Here is a 22,371-nt window from a genome sequence, read left to right on the forward strand (position 1 = left end):
TAAGGGCTGTTGACTCTGTTTCCTCCCGATAGGGGGCTGTAAGAGCAGGAAGTGTTTCCAAGGTTGAGGGTTGGGGCTTCTCTGCCCTACCCTAGCGTGTGGCCTTGACTATCCTAATATTTGGGCTCTGACATAGCCAGCTGGAGCAGAGTGGCAGGTGTGGGTTGTGACCTGATTGGAGATCCCAGCTGCCAGAGGAGACAAGAGCCCCTCCCAGCCCACTATCCAGATTTTTCTCTTGCCCTGGGGCCTGGCATTGCCCAGCTGATAAAGAGTTCAGGCACCCCACTGTATGTAAGGGAAACTGAGGCTGTCTGAGGGACGATGCCATGCCCCAAGTCCCATGGCCAAACGAGAACCCCATGTCTCGCTTCTGGGTTGGTATCTCCATCCTGCCTCCTCCCAAGGGGCTGGAAAGTTGCTGAGGTGGGATATATGTGGAGGACTTCAGACCCCCTTCAGCTGGGCCAGGAGGAGGTGAGTGGCTGGGGCTGGGCTACTGAGCAAGGGGCCTCATTGTTCTCTCCTCTTGGAGGGGCCAGGCCAGAGCATCCCATTCCCAGTACTGGCTCATGTGGTCTTGGCAGGAACAGATCCCTGGAGCCCTCCCTGCCTGGAACAAGAGGCCTTGCCTTTGCGTGGGAATGTGTGCATGTTTGCCAATAGCTGGAGGTGGGTCTGTCTCCTCACCACCCATACCACGCACAGGTGACTTCTAGGACTTTCCCTACATTGTTTCGGGAATGAGTATCTCCACTTGGCAATGGCAGATGGGGCACTAAAGCAGTTGCCTGAGGTCACACAGGTAGAAGTGGCTGAGAAGGGATTATAAGGGAAAGGAGGGGAACTGAATGGGAAAAATTAGGGAGATAAATCATGAGACTCCTGACTCTGGGAAACAAAGGGTTGTGGAAGGGGAGGTGGGTGGGAGGATGGAGGTAAATGGGTGATGGGCACTGAGGAGGGCACATGATGGGTTGAGCACTGGATGTTATACTATATGTTGGCAAATTGAATTTAAATTTTAGGGGATCCCTGGGTGGCACAGCGGTTTGGCGCCTGCCTTTGGCCTAGGGCGCGATCCTGGAGACCCGGGATCGAATCCCACATCGGGCTCCCGGTGCATGGAGCCTGCTTCTCCCTCTGCCTGTGTCTCTGCCTCTCTCTCTCTCTCTCTCTCTGTGACTATCATAAAAATAAATAAATAAATAAATTTTTAAAAATGTGTAAAAAAAAAAAAAAAGTGGCTGAGTAGGGACTGGTATATAAGTCTGCTGGTTCCAGAGCCTGGAGGCAGCCTGGGGCAAGGCCTGGACGGTTTCTGAGAAGGTTCTGGGCAAGGGTCCATGCATTTCCTCCCTTGGTTCAATTTATTTATTCCACAGGCCCCTAGGAGCTCTTGCCATGTGGTTAGAACACCAACTGCAGTTGTTCAATGGCAGAAGGTGTCACACCTCTCTTGACTCACCCACATGTCCCCCAGGGCAATGTTAACTGCTCAAAGCTGCTGTCGCTTCCCACTCCCGCCCTGCAACATACTTAGAGGCATGCGGAAGGCATGGTTTTCTCAGAGCAGGTGAAGGTCCTGAGGCCTGAAGAAGAATCCAGGCCTTCCTGGCTCTGCTACTTATTGGCTGTGTGAGCCTGGGCAAGCCACTCAGTATCTCTGTGCCCTAATGTGTGACGTGGGGTCAATGCCCCTTCAGAATGGAATTGGGGGAATAATGAAGGCATATGCTTAGAGCAGTGCCAGAGACTCCTGCAGCAGCCGCACAGTGCCCTGCTCCAGGCTGGAGTGCCTGGGGTGCCTGAGTGACACTGAGGTAGGCGCTCGGCTTGCGGCAGACAAGGCTAGAGGCAGCTCAGGGTCCCCCCATCCTCCATATGGGGTGGAAAGGACTCAGGGAAAACCATGGGAAACTCTGGGACAAGGCTGCGCTGGCAACGGGATCCCTGACCCTTCCCACACACACCCCTTGCCGTGGACTCCCAGACCCCAGAAGCTTCTCTGGGATCCACTTGGCTGCCCTCAGTAAGGGAGGAGCCTCTAGCAAGCCCTGCGATTCCCTCAAGGTCACCTGAGCTGGTTCAATCTTCTCTTCCTTCTCAGAGGCACGAGACGGCCCGTTGTCCCTGCCCTGTCCGTGCCAGCAGCTAGTATGAGCCCTCGGGGGCCTCAGGGGATTTCATGGGCTGCTGTGCCCCCCCACTGGTCCCACTGGTGGGTGGTCTGGAGCCCCACATGCCCAGTTCAGGTCATCTTCGTTTATCCTTCAGGTGCAACCAGCAGCTCCTTGTTTTTGACCCAGGCAGAGGCTGCCAGGGCCAAGCGAGGGCAAGGTCACTACTGGGTCCCTGAGACCTGTCCTGGAGGGGTCCCAGGCTGATGGGAGAGACAGACAGTGGCAATCTGGTGTCTCTTCTGCTCTGCTAGAGGTAGCACATGGCATGGAGTAGAGCGTATTCCCAGAAAAGAATCCCAAACAAACCTGAGAGCCCAGGGAAGGTTTCCTGGAGAAAGAAATATTTGAGCTGAGTACTGAAGCCTGAGCAGGTGCTCACCAGACAGATGAAAGGAAGGAAGGGCCTCCCAGACTAAAGGGACAGAGTGGGCCAAGGTAGAGCTGTGGATGCTGGAACATGGTGGGGAGAAGCAGGATTGAGTCTGGAACCATAGAATAAGAAATAGTGTCCAAGGCCAGAGGGCCAAGAAGTACCCCCTGGGCTGTATAGGAATGGGCGGGATGCCAGGCCGATGATCTCCCCACCTCCCGGGGCTGGCAGTCACGGATGCTGAGCAGCCCCCAGCTTTCCAAAGTCAATGAGTAACTTGGGGGCTGGGCAGGGCCAGGCCTGCTGCTGTGGGCCCAGTGCTGTTTTCCACTCCTGAGCGAGCGTGGCCGGCCCGCCTACCTGCTCAAGTGTCCGCCCTGCTCTACCCCACCCAGCCAGCCCCAGCGCTCCCTGGAGAAGCAGCCCTCTCGCCCGGCAGCTGGACCACGGGAGCCTGCCCTAGGCACCAGCGGGTGAGGGCGCTCGAGCGGAGGGGTGAGCAGGGCCGAGGCTGGGGTTGGTGGCGGGGGTAGGAAACACCCGGCCCCGTCCAGGCCTTGTTCGGGGAAGGAGTCCCAGGAAAGGCTGGAGTGGCCGTCCGTGCTCTGCGTGCCCAGTTCCGTGCTGAGTGCTGGAAAACACCAGGATGAGGGCAGGGCTCCTGCCCTGCGGGGACTCCGTGTCTGAAGGATGGCAGTGGGTAGAAAAACAGGCCCCAAGACCCTGAACCATGGGTCCTCTGTTCCAGAAGGAATGGTCCTGTGGTCAAGTCCCGTGTGACCTTGGTCAGGCTTTGCCCTTCAGGCCTTGCCTGCAACATGAGGCAACCGCAGGAAGTGACCCTCAGAGTCATCAGGGTCTTTCCAGTTCAAACTTTTGTGATACTCAGGGCTGCTGGGCTATTACCACTTTGGGATCTCTGTAAGAGCTGGGGAAGCTATGTGGGGAAGGAGACAATCAAACTCCCATGGAGATCCCCGTGGGGCATGAGCCAAAAGGCAGGAGGGCAGGGCCTGGGGGCCTGAGTGGGCCTGGGTGAGGAGCTGCAGGCAGCGGGGAGCCACAGGCTCCTCCAAGGGGAGGAAGAGGCCATTCTGTCATGAGGTGCCTCTGGCTACTGGTATGGAACAGGCCGAGTCAGGGGAGAAGGGTGGGAGGGGGTTGGGGACCATGTCCAAACGGGTGTGATGGGGAGAGGCAGCTCTGAGAGTATGGAAGGACAGGGGACAGGAGGAGACCTGGCCCCCTTTCCTATAGTGACAGGTAGTAGGAGGTCCAAATGAGGAAGGGACATTTGTACCCTATGGGGACTGGGGAAGTCCTGGCTAGGCTGAGTGGGGATGAAGGGAGGGATGCTCTCCAGGAGGACAGTAATGGGAGGGACCCTCTGCCCACTGATCCTGGCTGGATACTTACTGCCATGTCCCTCAGGCCGGTCCTCACCATGATCCCCACCTGGCTGACGCTGCTTTGCCTCTTCATAGCCCAGGTGAGCTGGGTCCTGCTCATCTCCTTCAGATCCTGGCCTTGGGTGTTGGCATCCTTGTCCCCCACTCCACCTGGACCAGTTGCATTGACCATAGAAGGGACTCATTGTGGGAGGGTGTCCAGAGCTGCCTGTAGGCCTGTTGGGGGATCAGGAGGTGAAAGGCCAGAGGGTGGATGGGCTAAGGGACAGCCAGGCCCATGGAGGGGCCAGAAGTCCACCTGTGACAGGAACGTAAAGCCTGGAGACAAGGTGAGAATCCTCCCCCAGGTGTTCCCCGAGGCCCAGCCTGCAGACCTGTATGTGGAAGTCCCAGAAAACTATGGTGGAAATTTCCCTTTGTACCTGACCAAGGTGAGCTTAAGAGCTGGGGTGGGGGGGCCTACCCTCCCCCCAAATTCTACTTCCCCTACCTCTAGCATTTCTATCTCTTTCTTGCTCTGCCTCTCTCTTCATCCTGCTTCCCAATCGGTATGTGATATAGTGTAAGTGACTAACAAAATTTCAATTCCAGAAGAAAATAGAGTTTTAATAAACTATTGGTGGTGGGGTTTTGAGCTTTAGAAAGGAGGTCCAGGGAGTACTGGGGAGCATCAGGAACAGGGGAAAGAGCTCTGGCTTTGCATCTTGGGCCTGCCGTTTACTGGCTGTGTGACTTCAGGCAAGCGCTGGCCCTCTCTGAGTTTCAGTTTCCCCCCATTAGGTGGAGGGGCGTCCCCCGGGCCTGGTCCCACTGCCTTTACTTACCTCTGTTCTCCCCCGCAGCTGCCACTGCCCCCTGAGGAGACTGAGGGTGAGATCGTGCTGTCAGGGAACCCAGGCGTGGCCGCCGAGGGCCCCTTCGCTGTGGATCCAGAGTCCGGCTTCTTGCTGGTGACCAGGGTCCTGGACCGGGAGGAGCAAGCGGAGTACCGGCTTCAGGTATGACAGGCCGGATGTGGGGGAGAACAGTGAAGGCCGGGCAGGGCGCTGACGGGGTTTCCTGCCAGGTCACCCTGGAGACTGAGGCTGGACACGTCCTGTGGGGCGCACAGCCTGTGCTTGTGCGTGTGAAGGATGAGAACGACCAGGTGCCCCGCTTCTCTCAGTCCGTCTACACCTTTCAGCTGAGCCAGGGCACCAGGCCCGGTGAGTGATGAGAGAACAGGGAGGAGAGTTGGCTGACCGTTGGTGTAAGGACAGGGCAGCCAGGGTCCAAGCTGCCCCCTTCCATTTCTGTCCCATCCCACTGCCCCCCACTCCCTGCAGAGTCCTCTAGTCCCATCCACTCTTGGCCTCAGTTTGCTCCTCTACAAGGTGGGGTGAAAAGCTATGGCTCACCTCCAGAGTCCTGATACGATGATGGGTATGGAAGGTGGTAGCAGGGAGAGACGGGGAGGCGTAGGACTCTCCCTAACCCCTGCATCCCTTATGTTTTGCCCTCTCCACCCACACCAGGCATCCCCTTCCTCTTCCTTGAGGCTTTGGACGAGGATGAGCCAGGTACAGCCAACTCAGATCTCCGATTCTACATCCTGAACCAGGCCCCAGCCTGGCCTTCCCCAGACATGTTCCAGCTGGAGCCTCGGCTGGGGGCTCTGGCCCTCAGCCCTGAGGGTGAGCCTGAGCTGGGTGTGATGAGGGGAAAAGGTCAGGGAAAGCTGGGGAAGGCGGCAGGTGAGCTTAGTAGTAGGATGGCTTGGAGCTTGAGAAATGAAGAAGAAAGTGTGTCCTTTTTTTTTTTTTTTAAAGATTTTATTTATTCATGAGAGGCACAGAGATAGAGGCAGAGACAGAGGGAGAAGCAGGCTCCTGGCAGGGAGCCTGATGCAGGACTCGATCCCAGGACCCCGGGATCATGCCCTGAGCTGAAGGCAGACACTCAACCACTGAGCCACCCAGGTGCCCCCAGGAAAGAGTGTTCTAGGCAGAGAGTGGCAAGGCAAAAGACTTGAACCATGCATGGAGAGAAAAAGTGGTGTGAATGGAATACCTCAGCCCTACGCTCTGGACACCCGAGCCTAAGGAGTGAGGAGAGGAGTGACATGAGGGGCTGTAGCCTATGATGTTGCTGGGAGACCTTTGGGCTGATTGTAAGGGAGACCTGGATCTGGGAGTTCAGACCAGAGGCACAGGATGGGGGTGGAAAGAAAAGCTAACCATACATCCACCGGCCCAGTCAGCCCTTCACCCACCTACCACCCAAACACATACACACCCCATCTATTCAAATATCTATCCAAACTAGCCCATCCACACACCCAACTCCCTATCCACATACCTAGTCAACCATCCATTCACCCAGCTGGTCATCTACTCATCTACCCATCCACGCATGTATCCCCCACCCTCATCCTAGTCATCTGGTCCATCAACCATTCATTGTGTAGATAGATATGGAAATGACTTTGCAAACGTTCAAGCCCTGCTTGGGTGCTCACTGTGGTGCTAAAAGTCCTTCTCACCCTTGGTCCAAGAGAGTATCCTGAACACCTGCCACACGTTTGGCTTGGTGATTTGGTGCCTTGTTGAGAAGGAAGCCCTGGACTCCTGCTCAGCTGACCACTCTGCCCCTTCTAGGAAGCACCAGCCTAGACCGGGCTGCAGGAGGGCCCTACCAGCTGTTGGTGCAGGTCAAGGACATGGGTGACCAGGCTTCGGGCCACCAGGCCACAGCCACCGTACATGTCTCCATAGTAGAGAACACGTGGGTGCCCCTAGATCCTGTCCACCTGGCAGAGAATCTCAAAGTTCCATACCCACATCACTTCGCCCAGGTGAGTAAGTACCTGTCAGTCGCTGAGTAGCCCCAGGAATGGTACAGCAGGAATCTCAAGATTTGGAGGGTAGGTCTGAGGCCAGCCTGACCCCTGCTCCTCCCCTACCTATGTTCATCCCTCTACTGTCCCCATCAGTTCCCATCATGGAATAGGGTATCCAGGGCCCCGAGACCAGGCCCACAGCTCCTCACCGGCTACCCTCTGGCAAGCGTGGCCCTGGGGCCTGACCTGACCTTGCCCCAGGCTTCCTCAGGGAGAACAGCTGCCACCTCCCTGCTGCCATGGGGATTGTCACCTAGGCTTGGAATGTCTCAGACCTCCTCGAGGAATGCCCTGGGGTCAGGCCCAGCTCAGAGGCTGGAGAGTAAAACAACCTGGTCATTCAGCACTTTGAGCGGGGACCAGGCTTGGACCAGGGCCACCACGGACTTACTACAATAAGTGTCCCAAACAAAGGGGCCCTATCTGGACTCCAGGGATGATAGTAGCTTGCCTGAGGTCCCACAGTAGCAGGGGCCCAGGCTCCCCACCCAGGAATAGAAGAGCTGACATGGGCTGCTCCGGCCCACCTCCTCCCGGGGTGCCCTTGTTCTGTGTCCCACTCCCAGGTCCACTGGAGTGGGGGAGATGTACATTATCACCTGGAAAGCCAACCCCCTGGACCCTTTGATGTGGATGCCGAGGGGAAACTCTACGTGACCGAGGAGCTGGACCGAGAAGCCCAGGCTGAGGTGAGGTGAGGGGGCAGCCAGGAGCACAGGCTGAGGGAGGCCTGGTCACTGTCCGGTTGGCTTCTGGGGGTATCCCGTCCCCCACAGGCACTGAGGCAGTGGAAGGGCACCCGGAAGAGCCGGAGCTGGCCACCAGAGGACACCTAGACCCAAGCCAGCCTGGAGCTGCCCGTGGGCTTCATCTGAGGCCCCCCCTGCCCACTTCAGTTCCTGCTCCAGGTGCAGGCTCGGAATGTCCGTGCTGAGGACTACACAGAACCTCTGGAGCTGCGTGTGGTAGTGACGGATGAGAACGACAATGCGCCTGTCTGCCCACTGTGGGACTCCCCGATCAGCGTTCCTGAGCTCAGCCCCCCAGGTGGGCCATGGGCCCGGTCAGGGGATGCGGGAGGGTGGAAGCCCTTACAAACCGTCCCATCTTGCTCCTCTCTGGGATGGGGTCAGCCTCGAGCCCCGTTAATCAATGTCCCTACCTTCCCACGAGCTCAGGTTTGGTCCAGCACGGAAGAGGAGTGAGGCCTCCAGATTGGGCTGAGGTCCCACCCGGGGGGGTGCTGTCTTTGCAGGCACCGAGGTGACTAGGCTGTTGGCAGAGGACATGGATGCCCCCGGTTCCCCCAATTCCCACGTTGTGTATCAGCTGCTGAGCCCTGAGCCTGAGGAGGGAGCAGAGGGAAGAGCCTTCGAGCTGGACTTCACCTCGGGCAGCGTGACCCTGGGGGATGCCCCGCTCCGAGCTGGCCAGAACATCCTGCTTCGGGTGATGGCTGCTGACCGAGGAGGAGCCGAGGGCAGTAAGTGCCCTGCTGGGGACCCAGGCTCCCTCCTTCTCTCAGGCTCCCTCTTCTCAACGTGCCCTCTCCTGCCTCAGGCCTCAGCAGCACATGTGAGGTGGCTGTCACAATCACAGATATCAATGACCATGCCCCCGAGTTCGCCACATCCCAGGTAAGCAGGAACAGGAGAGGACACCTTGGGAGGGCACCGATGAGGGGCTCACGGCCCCTCCCCATCTCTCCAGATTGAGCCTGTAAGCCTCCCTGAGGATGCACAGCCAGGGACTCTGGTGGCCACACTCATGGCCACCGATGCCGATCTTGAGCCTGCCTTCCGCCTCATGGACTTTGCCATTGAGGCGGGGGATGTAGAGGGAACCTTCGGCCTGGATTGGGAGCCAAACTCCAGTCACGTCCAACTCCGACTCCTCAAGGTAAGGGGCTGGCAATGGCGGGGGTGGGGGGGCCGCACATATACCCACATTCATGCACAAGTGTGCCATGCCCTGGCCCAAACAGTGACCCAGACCCCATTGGTTCTAGAACCTCAGCTACGAGGCAGCTTCAAGCTATGAGTTGGTGGTGGTGGTTCGAAATATGGCTGAATTGGTGGGGCCAGGCTCAGGCCCCGGAGCCACAGCCACAGTGACTGTGCTGGTGGAAAGGCTGGTGCTACCCCCCAAGTTGGACCAGGAAAGCTACGAGGCCAGTGTCCCAGTCAACACCCCAGCTGGCTCCCTCCTGCTGACCATCCAACCCTCAGACCCCATAAGCAGTCCCGTCAGGTGAGCCAGAAGCCCGGCCCTTGCCTGAGCAGGACCTCCCCTGCTCCCAAGGGAGGACCCCAGGGCCTCAAAAGGGACTCACATTATCTATGGTCTGGAATATTCCTCAAACCATAGCTGATGCCAAAGCTGTGATTCCCGAGGGTGAGTCAGAGCTAGATGAGTTGGATAGGGCATGGAGAGGAGTGTTAGGGCTCCATCCAAGCTCAGATGATGCCTCCCATGCTGTCCTGGATGGGCCCCCCCATTTCCTTCCATGACAGGGTCTGTACCCTGGCCCCCAGGCCCCTTTGTGGGGTGATCTGAGACTAGTGGAGTTGAGTCAGGTCCCCCAGGCTCTGATAGATACCCCCCTCCACAGTACCCATGATTCAAGCCCTGTCCCTCGACAAGTCCTTAAAGCTGGGAAGAGAGACTAGGCACCCGGGGCACTGCTGCCCGCCACGAGTCACGGAGAGGATGTGACACTTGAACAGGTCACGTGGCCCTGGGGGGGCATCTCTGAGTAAGGCCCCATATATGGTCCCAGTGCCTCCCTGCCCCCCATCTTCTCTGGGCCTCAGGTTCTCCTTGGTCAATGACTCCGAGGGCTGGCTCTGCATCAAGGAGGTCTCGGGGGAGGTGCACACAGCCCGGCCCCTGCAAGGGGCCCAGCCTGGTGACATGTACACAGTGCTCGTGGAGGCCCAGTATGAAGGTATGGCCAGGCAGGGGTGGGGCTTCTGGAGGCAGAGTAAGCCTCAGGCCGAGGGAGAAGTGGGCAGGGCTGAGCTTTCTTCCCAGGGTCCTTTCTGGCATCCGCTGCCCCAGGCAGGAAAGAGGAATGAGGGCTGGGGCCAGTGTCGGTCTCTGAGATGCCTGGCCTCTGCTTCCCCTCTCAGGCCACCCTCTTCCCTGGACACTTAATAGTCCTCCGACCTTGCCCCTTAGTCCTGGAGGGCCTCTCAGGCTCCAGACATGGGCTAGGAGCAGAGGCTGTGGGCCAGGAGGTGGAAGGAGTGCCAGGGGCTGCGTTATGGCAGGTGAGCCAGGACGTGAGCCCGAGTGGGACACTGAAGCCAGATATGGAGGACTCCGAATGCCACGTTGAATGGATCAAAAGCTGGCCCAGGGGTGGGTATGTCAGAGGCAGGTGTCCGCTCTGGGCTGGGCTGTCCTGTGGTGGACGACAGGCTCGGCAGAGTGAGCTCACCCACAGTCAGGGCATCCCGACATTGTTGGGTCCTGATGCCAGCAGTTGGTTGGGGGGGGGGCAGTGAGGGCAAGCCTGGCATCCAGAAAGCAGCAAGGCCCGGCAGCCATTGAGATAGTGAGGGGTGCAAGGCGTCCCTTGAGGCAGAGACAGGGGCGAGGATGCGGATGGGGATGCGGAGGAGGGCCGGGTGGAGCAGGTGGCAGACAGCGGTGGGACCGCGGGCTGGGCGCTAGCTCAGCGCTGCCTCTTCTGCAGATGAGCCGACGCTGAGCACCTCTGCAAGCCTCGTGATCCACTTTCTGAAGGCCCCTTCTGCCCGGGCCCCAGCTCTGAACCCCGTACCCACCCGCCACCTCTGCACACCCCGCCAGGACCACGGCGTGGTTATCAGCGGACCCAGCGAGGACCCTGACCTGGCTGATGGGCATGGTCCCTACAGCTTTGCCCTTGGTCCCAACCCTACGGTGCAGCGGGACTGGCACCTCCAGGCTCTCAACGGTGTGTGGTGGGGAAGCACCAGAGACCGTGGCCGAAGCAGGACGCAGTGTGAACACTCAGAAATGAGATGCCCTTGCACTAGGCGGGGGGGGCTGGGGTGTGAGCCGGGCCTAGGGCTTATCCAGGCTAGTGACTGTGGTCCCTGCTTATGGTCCCCCAGGCTCCCACGCCTACCTCACCCTGGCCCTGCACTGGGTGGAGCCACGTGAACATGTAGTGCCAGTAGTTGTCAGCCACAATGTCCGGATGTGGCAGCTCCAGCTCCGAGGTAAGGCCAGGGCTCTGTGTGCCTGCAGTTCCTGGGGGGCCCTTTGGGATGCAGGGGGAGGGGCTGGGTATGCATGCCCACAGGCTCACAGGCTGTACAAATGCCTGTGCGTGCCTGCTCATCTGTGGCCAGGCACCCCGATGCATGTGCACAGAGCCACCCCCCCAACACACATAAATACACATGTGTGCACGAAAACAGATGTTAGCCGGCTGCGGTGAGGCCTCCCAGCAGCTGGAGAGCCTGCCCCCACGGCCTTTATCTTCCTCCCCCGCCCCCAGTGGTAGTGTGTCGCTGCAACGTGGAGGGGCAGTGCATGCGTAAGGTGGGCCGCATGAAGGGCATGCCCACGAAGCTGTCTGCAGTGGGCATCCTCGTGGGCACCTTGATGGCGATAGGTAATGGATGCTGGGCTTGAGTTGGGGGGGGGTGGCCGGAGTTACAGCCTCCAGATGCATGGCTCCCTGTCCCGTGGTGGCCCCCGGGGCTGGAGCAGGAACCCCACAACTCTCCTAGTCATCATCATCATCGATAACAGCATTGACCGTTACGTTATTACACGCTGACTGTGTAATACAGGATTATTGCACTGAATGCTCCTCACAAACCTGAGGTAGTTGTGGCATCTCCCCATTTTCCAGATGAGGTCACTGAGGCTCAGAGAAGTTAAGTGACTTGTCTGAGGTCACACAGCCAGAATGTAGCAGAGCCCAGGTCTTTCCAGCCTAATCGCTTTAGTCCAAGCCTCCCTCTTTATCCCCTTGATTTCTTTAGCCCTCTAGATTTTTCCCTGGCTGGTATTTTTTGTTGTTGTTTCTAGTACAATGCTACCATGTGCCTTTCTCTCAGAGTCCATGGGAACAGCTCACTGGCTCCCAGATGACTCCCACTCAAACTGTTCCCCAGAGAAGGGGACTTTGGAGCCTGGGGTGGCCTGGGCAGCTGCAGGCCAAACAATCAGGCTTCTTCCGACACCAGGACCACAGTCATTTGCAGCCCAGCCGTGGGGATGCTGTCTAGGAAATCTTGATTCCTTGTTAAACGAATACCAATGGCAGGTGATGGACAAGTCTCCTGGCCCCTTCTGAGAGCTGATCCATCCCTCTTGGGCCTCTCAGGCATCTTCCTCATCCTCATCTTCACTCACTTGACCCTGGCAAGGAAGAAGGACCTAGATCAGCCAGTGGACAGCGTGCCCCTGAAGGCAGCAGTGTGAATGGTCCAGGCAGCCCCAGCGGAGAGCTTGGCCTCTATCTCCATCGGAGTCCACTGGGGGAGGGCCCAGCACTGCCCATCAATGGGGCGGGGGGCGGCTAGGACAGATAGAGCCCCTTTACCTGCCTGGGGGTGGAGGCAATGTCACCAGACAAATCTGTAGAGCCTGAACACTGACTTTATGGGCTGCCCATGGGAATCCTCCAAAAGGTGACACATTTGTCCAATAATAAAGCCTCAGAGAGCAGGGCATGGGCTACACCTGTATCTCGGTGTCATGTACGTGTGTGCATCACCCACGTCAATCTTTCCCATCTCCTGCTGCACATAAAGGGTCTAGGGGATTGAGGGAGAAGCCTGGGTCCCTTGTGAGGAGGGACATGGGGGCAGCATGTCAGCTCTTGGTAAAAACTTGAGGTGGAGGGAAGGTTGGTCATTTCTGTGGGATTTGGAGCCGGCGGCTGCAAACCCTGGATGGGTCAACCCTGACTAGGCGAAGGTTGAAGACTGCGTCCTTGAGAGTGTATTCTGTGTTTCCTGGGACGTATGTGCTAGGGGAGGGTGCCCGTGAGTCTATGTCCTGGTTTGTGTATGAGCACGCAGCTGTGTCTGCATGAGTTGCCTGCATGTGGGTGGGCAGAGGTCCCACAGTCTTAAGAGGGGTCTATGCAGGAATCATGAGAATCTAATAGGGCTGGAACAGGAGAGCTGAGGTAGGGAATGAGTCCCTCTGCCCCAGCACAGGCCCCAGCACACCGCTGGGTTTCATCCACAGGATGGTGAGTACATGGGGGTGGGCTCTGCAGACAGAGAAAGAGCAATCACTCAGAGGGACAGGAACCCCCCTGGCTCATCCTGGAGCTTCCCCTGCCCCGAGTGAACCCCTTCCCCTGACCAAGGGTAAGCCATGGCCCTGGTGCCCTGTTGAGCCCTGACCATACCTCCAATTTTTGGCCCTTGACTGACCCTAGACACATGCTGATCCTCCATGTACCCATCCCAATGGTCTCTGGGGAGCCAGGGTGGGACTTGCCGTCCCAGGCACCCTGAGCTGATGATGGTAAATCACGGGGAAGGGAGAAAAACAACCTCTGTGGGGCCCAGGCCCTATTTTTAGGAGATAATCTCTCCACTCCTGGCAGATTCTGTGGGATGGGGGCCAAGTCCAGCCAAGAGAGATGGGGTGGGCATCCTGGCTGGCCTGAAGAGTCTGAGAGAGTCACAGAGGATCCCCTGAGGCTGGTTCCAGCCATCCTGGGCCCAGCTCTCTCTCTCTCTCTCTCTCTCTCTCTCTCTCACACACACACACACACACACACACGTGAGTTGCTGACTACTGCGGTCTAAGCGGAGCTTGCCACCCCCTCTCCCAGCTCCAGTAGAGGATCCTCTACTCAGCCTGCATCCACTTAGAAGTCTCCAGGGTGCAAAGCTCTTCAAAGGTGGCATCCCATCCAATCTTCCCACCAACCTGCAAGCACAGGATTAATGGCCCCTTTTGCCAGTGGAGTTTCTTGAAAGTCAGAGAGGTTAAGGGCTGTGGCTGAGAGTCTTGGAAGCAGAGCGCAAGGTGGGACTGTCTGGCCAAGATTTGAGTTACTTCTCCTGAAGCATCCACAGCCCTAAGCTGGCCTTTGCTCCCACGAGATCCCTCAGAAGGGCCTCAGAGATCAGCAGGCCAGCTCCTTCTTGTCAAGTTGGGAAAGTGAATCACGAAGAGGTGAAGGGACCTTTCCAAGTCCAGCCAACCAGTGGGATGCAGCACCTACCAGGGACCCTGGAATCACTCTGCTCTCTGGGTCTTTATTCTGGTTGGATGGATAGTAGATAGGTGGGGTGACTGAGTGGATGGATGGGCAGGTTGGTGGATTACAGATGGGTAAATGGGCAGATAGGAGGAGGGCTGGTAAGCAGATCAGTGGGGTGCCAACAAAGGAAAGAGTGGACGACAGGACACCAGGGCAAATTAAAGCACCTGCCCCAGTTTGCAGGCTTTTTTTCCTTTGGCCTCCAGGCCTCAGGCCATGCTCTGATAGTGTCAGTTCTGGGGCTGGCCATAAGGTCCAGAATCCCCAGGGACGTAGATTCACTTTCCCCCAGAGTCTGTGGACATAAGCCTCTCCTTGATCCCCAGGCTATTCCATAGAGGAAAGTGAGGGTCGGGTGGGGGCGTGGCTTCTCCTGGGTCTCAGAGGGAGAGAAACACAGAGCCGGCACCGGTTTGTGGACAGGGCCGTGGGTCAGTGAGTGCTAGTGGACTACACTGGGGACGTGGGCCTCATTCTGCAGACAGGCCCTAGCTGCTAAGGCATGGTGAGGACTAGCTGTGGCTCACTGTGGGTAGAAGAATATGTGATCCATGCTCCGCCCCATCTTTGCTGTGTGTTCTCAGATGAGTCACTTCACCTCTCTGAGCACTGGTTTACTTGTTTCTTTGTTTTTTTAAATTTTATTTAAATATTCTTGAGAGACACAGAGAGAGAGGCAGAGACACAGGCAGAGGGAGAAGCAAGCTCCATGCAGGGAGCCCGATGTGGGACTCGATCCCGTGCAGACCCTCAACCACTGAGCCACCCAGGCGTCCCTGGTTTACTTGTTAATAAAATGGGCCTCACTAAAATGGAGTTGTTGAGAGGACTACATGAGGTGATCCCCACAAAATGTGTCTAGCACAGTGCCGGGCACACAGTAGTTCAGCACCCATGGTTTTCCCTTGTGTGCAGACTGTGGGGGTACCTCCCACAGGTGCCTACAGCCACTTGTTCTCACATTCCACCCCATGCGGCTCAGGCTTTAGGGAGGGAGTATGAAGGGGCACCCCAAGTCTAGCCCCCACATGGTGCTGCTGGGTGACCCTAGGCAAGACACCCCCTCCAGCCTTGGCTCCTTGCCAGCTCTAAAGCTCTCTCTGGGGGGATGCCGAGGGGTCTCACAGGGTTCAGACTGGTCTGGAGCTTCAGGGAGTCACAGGGTCTGCCCCAGTGGGGAGCTCATGCTCCCCCTCTCCCAGGCCCCTTTCAGAGGCACAGGGCCAGATCAAAGGGACCCAGCACTGAGGATTGGGAGGCAGGCTTGGAAAGAATGTAAACATGAGGATATTTTTAAACTTTTTCCAGCCCCAGAGATTAGGGCTCTTGAAGGGAAAGGCCCAGAGGTCGGTCCGGCCCTCACTCACAGCCTGGGGACCTCAGAGACTCCCATCCCACCCACAGCTACCTGTACCCACCCCAGGACTCTAGCTGGGGCTAAGGGCAGTTCTTCCTCTGATCACATCTCCAGGGGTCCTTGCTATCCTGGGAGAGCAATTTTCCCATGAGGGGACCGAAGAGGTGTGGGAGGACCCAAAGGACTTCAAGCATTGTGGGGGCCTAGCTGGCAGGGCTAGTGTTGAGCGACGAAGCTTGGAGACCCCGTGGTGGCCCTGTGACTCCACCAGACACACACACACGTGTGTGTGTCTTGTCAGTGTGTAAGTTCACGTTAAAGTCTGGTCTGCGTGGTGTCACAGTGTGTGAATGTGCCGGGAACCCTTCCCTTCCCTAGCGTCCCGGACCCTCTCCCCAAGACCGCTTGGGTCTTGGGTGGATGGGGGTCGGTGGAGGGTGAGGCTGACAGGAGGCAGGCTCCAGGGGAAGATGAGGAGGGCAAGGGGGCTGGGAGCAGAGGGCTGAGGAGGCTTGGGGGAGGGGCTGGGTCCGGGTCTGAGCCACGCGCGAGTCAGGCTGTGGGAGTTCCAGGGGCCACTGACGTGGTGGTGGGGGCGGGAGAGGCTAGATCCCCCCCAGGTGTCACAGTGACTCAGGGACGTGGACACAAAGCTCCCCACATCTCCCCACTCTGGATGTCATGGTGACGCTCACCCTGGTTCTATGACAACAGCCTCTTCCCTCCGAGTGATGCCGCCACCCTCGCACACTCGTGCGACACAGAGGAGCACACCCACGGGAGTGTCATAGGGAGACTCACAGAGGAGACTCAGTCACAACAGGCCCCCCTACCTTGTGATCATATACCCCAGGGACTTCCCACACCCTTACCCCATCCACATCCCTCTGACATCCAGTCAGAGGGTCGGAGTTCATGGGGGTATTCGATGGCCAGGCCAGGCTGTGGTTACCAGGAGGCGGAGGGGCTCTAGCCCCAGCGGAGGCCTTGCTGGATGTTTGCCATGTGCCAGGGAGCTGTGGCGCCGCCTTGTCCTGCTTATGGACCCAGAGGGGACAAGTACGCAGCTCCAGGTCGCAGCTCCTCAGTGGAAGGCAGGGTGCGGGGCGGGCATCAACAAGGTGGCCCGCTGCCTTCCGGGTCCCGTCCACTGGGGTGGCAGAGGCAGAGGATGAGGCCTGGTGCTGGCTCACAAGATGCCGAGGGACTTCAGGCCCAGGGCAGTGCGGGAGCTGGATGGGGCTGGAACCATGGCGCAGGCGCCCGGGTCCTCGCCTGAAGATGTCGCTGTGTGGTCCCTGAGTGCATGCCCAGTGGCAGGGGCTGTTGCTATTCTTACCTACTTAGTGGTGGCCACAGGGTCAGCGATAGTGGCTGCATGGGAGGGAGTCATGAGCACCAGCCCCTTATCTGACACATTCTCTGGAAACTTGGCAGGGGCTGCCAGGCTTTGGGGGGCCTGGTAGGGGCCCGGTGGGATGGTCACATGGACTGGCTGGGGGATGGGCCCTTGGGGCGAGGCCAGCAGAAGCTGCCTCTCCTACAGCCAGCCAGGCCCCAGCAGAAGTGGGACTTCCACTGGGACTCCTTCCCATGGGGTCATCAAGACGGCAGGTCATCCTCCGCTTCCTCCCCAGTCGCGGGGAGACACTGCGTTGGGCTCCCGGGTGAGGAGGCAGGGGCTGCCTCTAGGAGAGCGCTCGCGGCGCCACTGTCCGCCCACGTGTGGCTGTGTGACCTCGTGCAGTGGCTTCTCCTCTCTGAGGTTCCGTTTCCTCACCCCTTTCCTAGGCTGCCCTAAGAATGACAGGGCCAACAGCGGGGATTCGGCGGGGGCTGCAGCTGTGTGTGTGCACGTCTGCACGCGAGCCCGGGGTGGGGGGAGGCACCAGGAAGGGAAGAGGGAGGCGCCCAGGTCCCCCACCTTGGACACTCCCGCCTCTCGGATTTTCCATTGGCACGTCGGCACCCTCTCCCCCAAAATAGGCCCCAAGAGCCGCGTGCGACAGAGCCCAGACGGAGGGGGCTTTTTTTAGCTGCCCTTTGATTGTCAGCTCGCCAGCGGCCGCTATTTCCAGCCCAGCGGCTGCAGGAGGGCCCGGCCGGGGCGCTGGGGGCCGGGCTGGCTCCTGGAGGGCCTCCCCGGCCGCCCGCCCGCGCGTCGCTGAGGCTGCTCTGCCCACCTCCCGGGGAGCTGCTCTGCCCACCTCTGGGGGGGCTGCTCTGCCCACCTCCTGGGGAGCTGCTCTGCCCACCTCCAGGGTGCTGCTCTGCCCACCTCCGGGGGCGCTGCTCTGCCCACCTACCGGGTTGCTGCCCTGCCCACCTCCAGGGAGCTGCTCTGCCCACCTCCGGGGAGCTGCACCCGCCGGCTGGCCGCGAACGCCACGGAGGGGGCGCCCCGCCCTCACACCACGGGGGAGCTGCTGATTCACGTTGTCATTCCAGCTCTGCTCTTTCTTGCTTTTGTTGTTACAGTAACTTTTTTTTTTTTTTTAAGATTTTATTTGGGGGATCCCTGGGTGGCTCAGTGGTTGAGCACCTGCCTTTGGCCCAGGGCGTGATCCTGGAGACCCGGGATCGAGTGCCCCATCGGGCTCCCCGCATGGGGCCTGCTTCTCCCTCTGCCTCTCTGTCTCTCCTGAATAAACAAATAAAATCTTTTTTAAAATTTTATTTATTTATTCATGATAGACACACACACACAGAGACAGAGAGAGAGAGACACACACAAACACACAAACACAGACAGAGGGAGAAGCAGGCCCCATGCTGGGAGCCCAATAAGGGACTCGATCCTGGGTTTCCAGGATCACCCTCCCCTCCAAAGGTAGGCGCTCAACCACTGAGCCACCCAGACGTCCCTACGGTAAATTTTTTATCAGTTTTCCTTCTAGCCTTTCTTGTTGTTGTTGTTATGTTGCTGAGTTCAGCAACCTACACACCTGGTTTCAGCAGAAAGGAGCCCCTCTGACTCGGCTGGGGTGCCCCCCTCTGTGTATTCTGGACCCCTGAGATCATACATGACCTTTCAGAATGTCTGTGGTATGCCCACGGCTTCTGTCATCTCAAATGCCATCGACCCCTACTCCATAGGATTTCAGGGCCCCAGATTCCAAAAATCAGGTTCTAGATGCTGGATACCCAGATGGCTCCTGCACCTGGATTCTGGAACCCTCTGGCTGGAACCTAAGGAAATGGGCTTGTTTCTATAGTTAGACATGAAGAATTTTCCAGCTGTTCAAGTGCAGAAGATTTGACAATGGGTCACGAGGAGAAATGAAGATGCTCTTGGCCTCCTGGTCATGGTGGGGGTGGGGGGGAGTGGTGTGGACTGCCAAGAAGACGGGAAGAGCAGATGGGGTAGAAAGCCAGATTCTGGGAAGTGGCTGGGAAGGGAGAGAAAGGGAAAGTGGCTAAGCCAGGCTTCCCACTTCCCTTCTGGGGACATTTCCCAGCAGGGCAGCAAGGTCAGCTAGGGCTGGGGGTCAGATGTTCCACCCTCACCCCAAGTGGTTTCCTGCACAAGGTGAGACTTCCTTGTTACCCGAAGGACAAAAATAGGTCCCAGGTGATGGCCAGTGATCCATGCCCAGAACCACCAGGGTTATTCTGAGAGTGGCAGGCACAGAGCCAGGCCGGGCTTGGTCAAGTGGGACTCAGCTAGAAGTGGCATCCTTGGCCTGTGGGCTCACCCTGCCCTTTCAGGAATCCTGAATGGGGTGTGGGGACTGGAGCCATCTGCAGGCCGACCCTTGCTGGGTAGGCTTCGAATCCTGTGTGACCTTGGGCAAGCCACTTGGCATCTCCAAGCATCAGTGTCCTTGTCGAATGATAAGGACCTCGATCACTACCTCTCAGGGTAGTTGAGACAACTCTGTGAAGCTGACAGATGGTGCTCAATAGATGTGGGAATCTGCATTTTGGCTCTCCCAAAGCACAAGCCCAGGGGTCCAGAAAAGGCAAGGGCCTTGTCTGCATAGCCCAGCCGCCATGGGCCTCATACCCACACATCTGAAGGAGTCAGAGTCAAACACAAAAGCTTGGAAGGGCTTGTGGGGATTTTCCAGGAAAAACTCAATCTAGCTGGAGAATTCCATTCCCAACCCTGCACCCAGGGCTTGGGCTAAGGAGGGGATGCCCTGGCTCATTCTGGTTCTGTCCAGCTCCTGCTTCTTGCCTGCAAAGCCCAAGCCAGGGTGCCTCCAACCATAATTTTTGCTGTTTGCCTTGGAGAGTGAAGGGCCTGAGGCTCCGAGGTCCCACTCAAGGCCCTGGGACAGGACAGTGCTGGGCTCACAGCTGTCCTCCCCTGACCCCTCATCCCTCTTGAGGATCCAGCATGTCCTAGCATTTTTCCCTGGAGCCAGTTCTTGCCCTCAGAGTTATCCCCCAATGGGCACGGAGCAGCCAGCGTGGTGGACTCTGACTTGGGGAGAGATGGCACTTGACCCAGCTCAGGGGGTGGGAGTTGACAAAGTCAGGCCCGAGTAGGGAAGGGTAGCCAGGCTGGGACGAGTGCCTGGGCAGAAGCTCAGAGGACTGGGACATGCTGTGACATTACTGTGACATTTCCGTGAGGCGGGAGGTTTGAGGGAGTCTGTTGGACCAGGATGGGAATGGAACTGAACTCAGTTATTTGCTGAGCTGGAATTGGACCCCGGTTACTTTCCCAGGACTCTTCCTTCACAGCCACCCGAACCAGGGTTTTCTCTGGGTTTGGCCAGGAACTGGGGTGGGGGCAGGGTCCTCTCCGTGGGGAGGGCCAGGCTGGCAAATAGGAATCTCAAGATGTAACAGGGTGTTACAGCTGGGCCCAAGGGGACCAGGTGCAGCTTGCCACCAGGTGGCCACACTCTGGGATATTTCTGAACCCACAGAATCACTTTCTGCCCACAAAGATCCCCCGGGAGTTACAGAGCACCAGGGTCTCCTGGAAGCAAAGCTTTTGGAGACTCCCAGCAGGGCCCTGGGTACCCCCTGGGGCCCAGTCTGTCATTTTATCTCAACTTCAGCCTAGCACCTGTCCCCTAACCAGCTTCAGCCACCATCTCCACCCCTGCGGAGGGGAATATGGCTCCCCTCCACCCTGCAGGCTGGCGCCAAGGTTTATGAGCCAGTGCAGAAGCCTCTGAGAGCCATACGGGTGGAAAAAGTTACCCGGTTCTAAATCAGCCAGCCTCTGGGTGATCTCATCCCCTTCCCAATATAGTCACAGTCCCCTCCTCCACTGCCAGCCCCTGGCCCGTGGGCTAAGTCACGAGGGAGCTGGTGGAGGGGTGTGTGTGAGGGCTGGGGGGAAGGCTTCCAACTTGGGGTCACACTGTACATACTGTTTCATAATGGGATTTCCCACCCCCCACTTACAGTATTTACATTTAGCAATTTCCTGTCTAATGATAAAGATCTTTCACCATCACTTTTTTCACTGTCACTTTAAAGTCCACCAGAATCTTTTGTCCAGTATGTTGGGCAAGGACATGTCAGTGGTATCCACTTTCTCTTTCTTACCAACACCAGTGCCGTGGCCATATTTGTCCACCCCCCCAGGCAGCAGAAGCTGCCGGCTTCTCTCTCTCTCTCTCTCTCTCTCTCTGATGTCTTCTGACAGGTGCCAGGCAAGAAAGCAGGTTTTACTGTGTGGCTGAAGAGCCCTGGCTCTCCCCCAAGCCAGAGGTGCCAAGCCCAGGGCAGGGAGGGGGATCAGAGACCAGTCCAGGGCCACGAGGTCAGGAGAGCAGGGCAGCCTGTGATCTGCCGGTGCCTCCTGCCCGCTGGAGGCAAGCAGCTCCTCCCCCAGTTTCCACCTGCTCTTGCCCTCCCGACCCCAGGCTGGCTGGGGACACAAGTGAAGGCCACACACACAGTGTCCTTCCTGTGTTGCATCCCCACCGCCCCAGCCCAGGCCGAAGCAGAGGCCTGGCCTCAGGGTGGGATCCCTCACGGTCCATCCAGGGTGCATCTTGCCAAATGTTCCTCTGGCTTCTGCTAGAATGCTTCCACGGACAAAAACAGCTCACCGCTTCCTGCTAGGCTTTAACTCAAGGGAACAGATAGGGCATTTTTTAAAAAATCAGATGAATAGACATTCAACAGAATCGCATGATTGCTTAGGCAATCACATGAAAGCGAAGAGAAGTTTTGTAGTCAGATACCAGAGTTCAAAACTCAGCTCCACATTTACTAGTTTTGGGACCTTGAACACTTCAGTTTACTTTCCAGGCTCAGTTTCACCACCTGTAAAGTGGGTTCATAATACTTGCTTCATATGGTTGTGAGATTTATTATGAGGGATTGGTTCATGTGCTTATGGAAGCTGAGAAGTCCCACGCTCTGCCCTCTGCAAGCTGGAAGCCAAGAAAACCAGTGGTGTAAGTTCCAGTAAGAGTCCACAGGTCCGAGAACCAGGAGCACCGGATGTCCAAGAGCAGAAGATGAATGTCCTGGCTGAACAGACAGTGCATTTTTCTCTTCTCTCTGCCTTTTTGTTCTATTCCAGCTCTGGGTGGACCAGGACCACCGACTTCTTCACTCAGTCTACTGCTCCAAATGCTAATCTCTTTGGGAAACACCTTCATAGACACACCCAGGAGGAATGTTTTACCAGCTTTCTGGGCATCCCTTGGCCCAGTTAGGTTAGCACATAAAATTAACTATCGCAACCCTCTATCAAGTTACCAGTTACCAAGATTCCTCTGTACACTAACGTCAATCCCCAGTGTCACAGTTCCTAAGTTCAGCCCAGGTTCAAGAGGAGGAGAATTAGACCCCACACCTTGGTGGCAGAAGCAGTGAAGAATCTGTGATCATCCTTAAAATTCTAAAAAAAAAAAAAAAAAAAAAAAAAAGTATTTTATATAAAAATAAAAAATAAAAATAAATAAATAAATAAAATAAAAATAAAATAAAATAAAATAAAATAAAATAAAATAAAATAAAA

General features: G+C 57.3%; 1 protein-coding gene across 5 annotated transcripts; it reads left to right on the forward strand.

The window, feature by feature from the left end:
- Window positions 1–2,875: 2,875 nt before the first annotated feature.
- CDH16 (cadherin 16) lies at window positions 2,876–22,241 on the forward strand. 5 transcript variants are annotated; one of them, XM_038538738.1, is made up of 18 exons: window positions 2,876–3,026; window positions 3,985–4,042; window positions 4,310–4,393; window positions 4,805–4,960; window positions 5,029–5,167; window positions 5,477–5,635; window positions 6,599–6,795; window positions 7,407–7,529; window positions 7,737–7,887; window positions 8,096–8,323; window positions 8,401–8,477; window positions 8,551–8,739; window positions 8,849–9,090; window positions 9,654–9,787; window positions 10,541–10,783; window positions 10,944–11,051; window positions 11,333–11,449; window positions 21,931–22,241. In XM_038538738.1, exons 2-18 carry the CDS (start codon window positions 3,998–4,000, stop codon window positions 22,224–22,226), a joined length of 2,688 nt encoding a protein of 895 aa, XP_038394666.1. In that variant the 5' UTR covers window positions 2,876–3,026; window positions 3,985–3,997; the 3' UTR covers window positions 22,227–22,241. The 5 variants fall into 5 exon arrangements, with proteins under 5 accessions (XP_038394666.1, XP_038394669.1, XP_038394670.1 ...); XM_038538741.1 differs by having other exon boundaries at window positions 7,749–7,887; XM_038538742.1 differs by lacking the exon at window positions 21,931–22,241 and adding an exon at window positions 12,110–12,533 and having other exon boundaries at window positions 2,877–3,026.
- The last annotated feature ends 130 nt before the right edge of the window (window positions 22,242–22,371 follow it).

Source organism: Canis lupus, chromosome 5 (genome assembly GCF_011100685.1).
Source record: "Canis lupus familiaris isolate Mischka breed German Shepherd chromosome 5, alternate assembly UU_Cfam_GSD_1.0, whole genome shotgun sequence".
Lineage (NCBI taxonomy): Eukaryota > Metazoa > Chordata > Mammalia > Carnivora > Canidae > Canis > Canis lupus.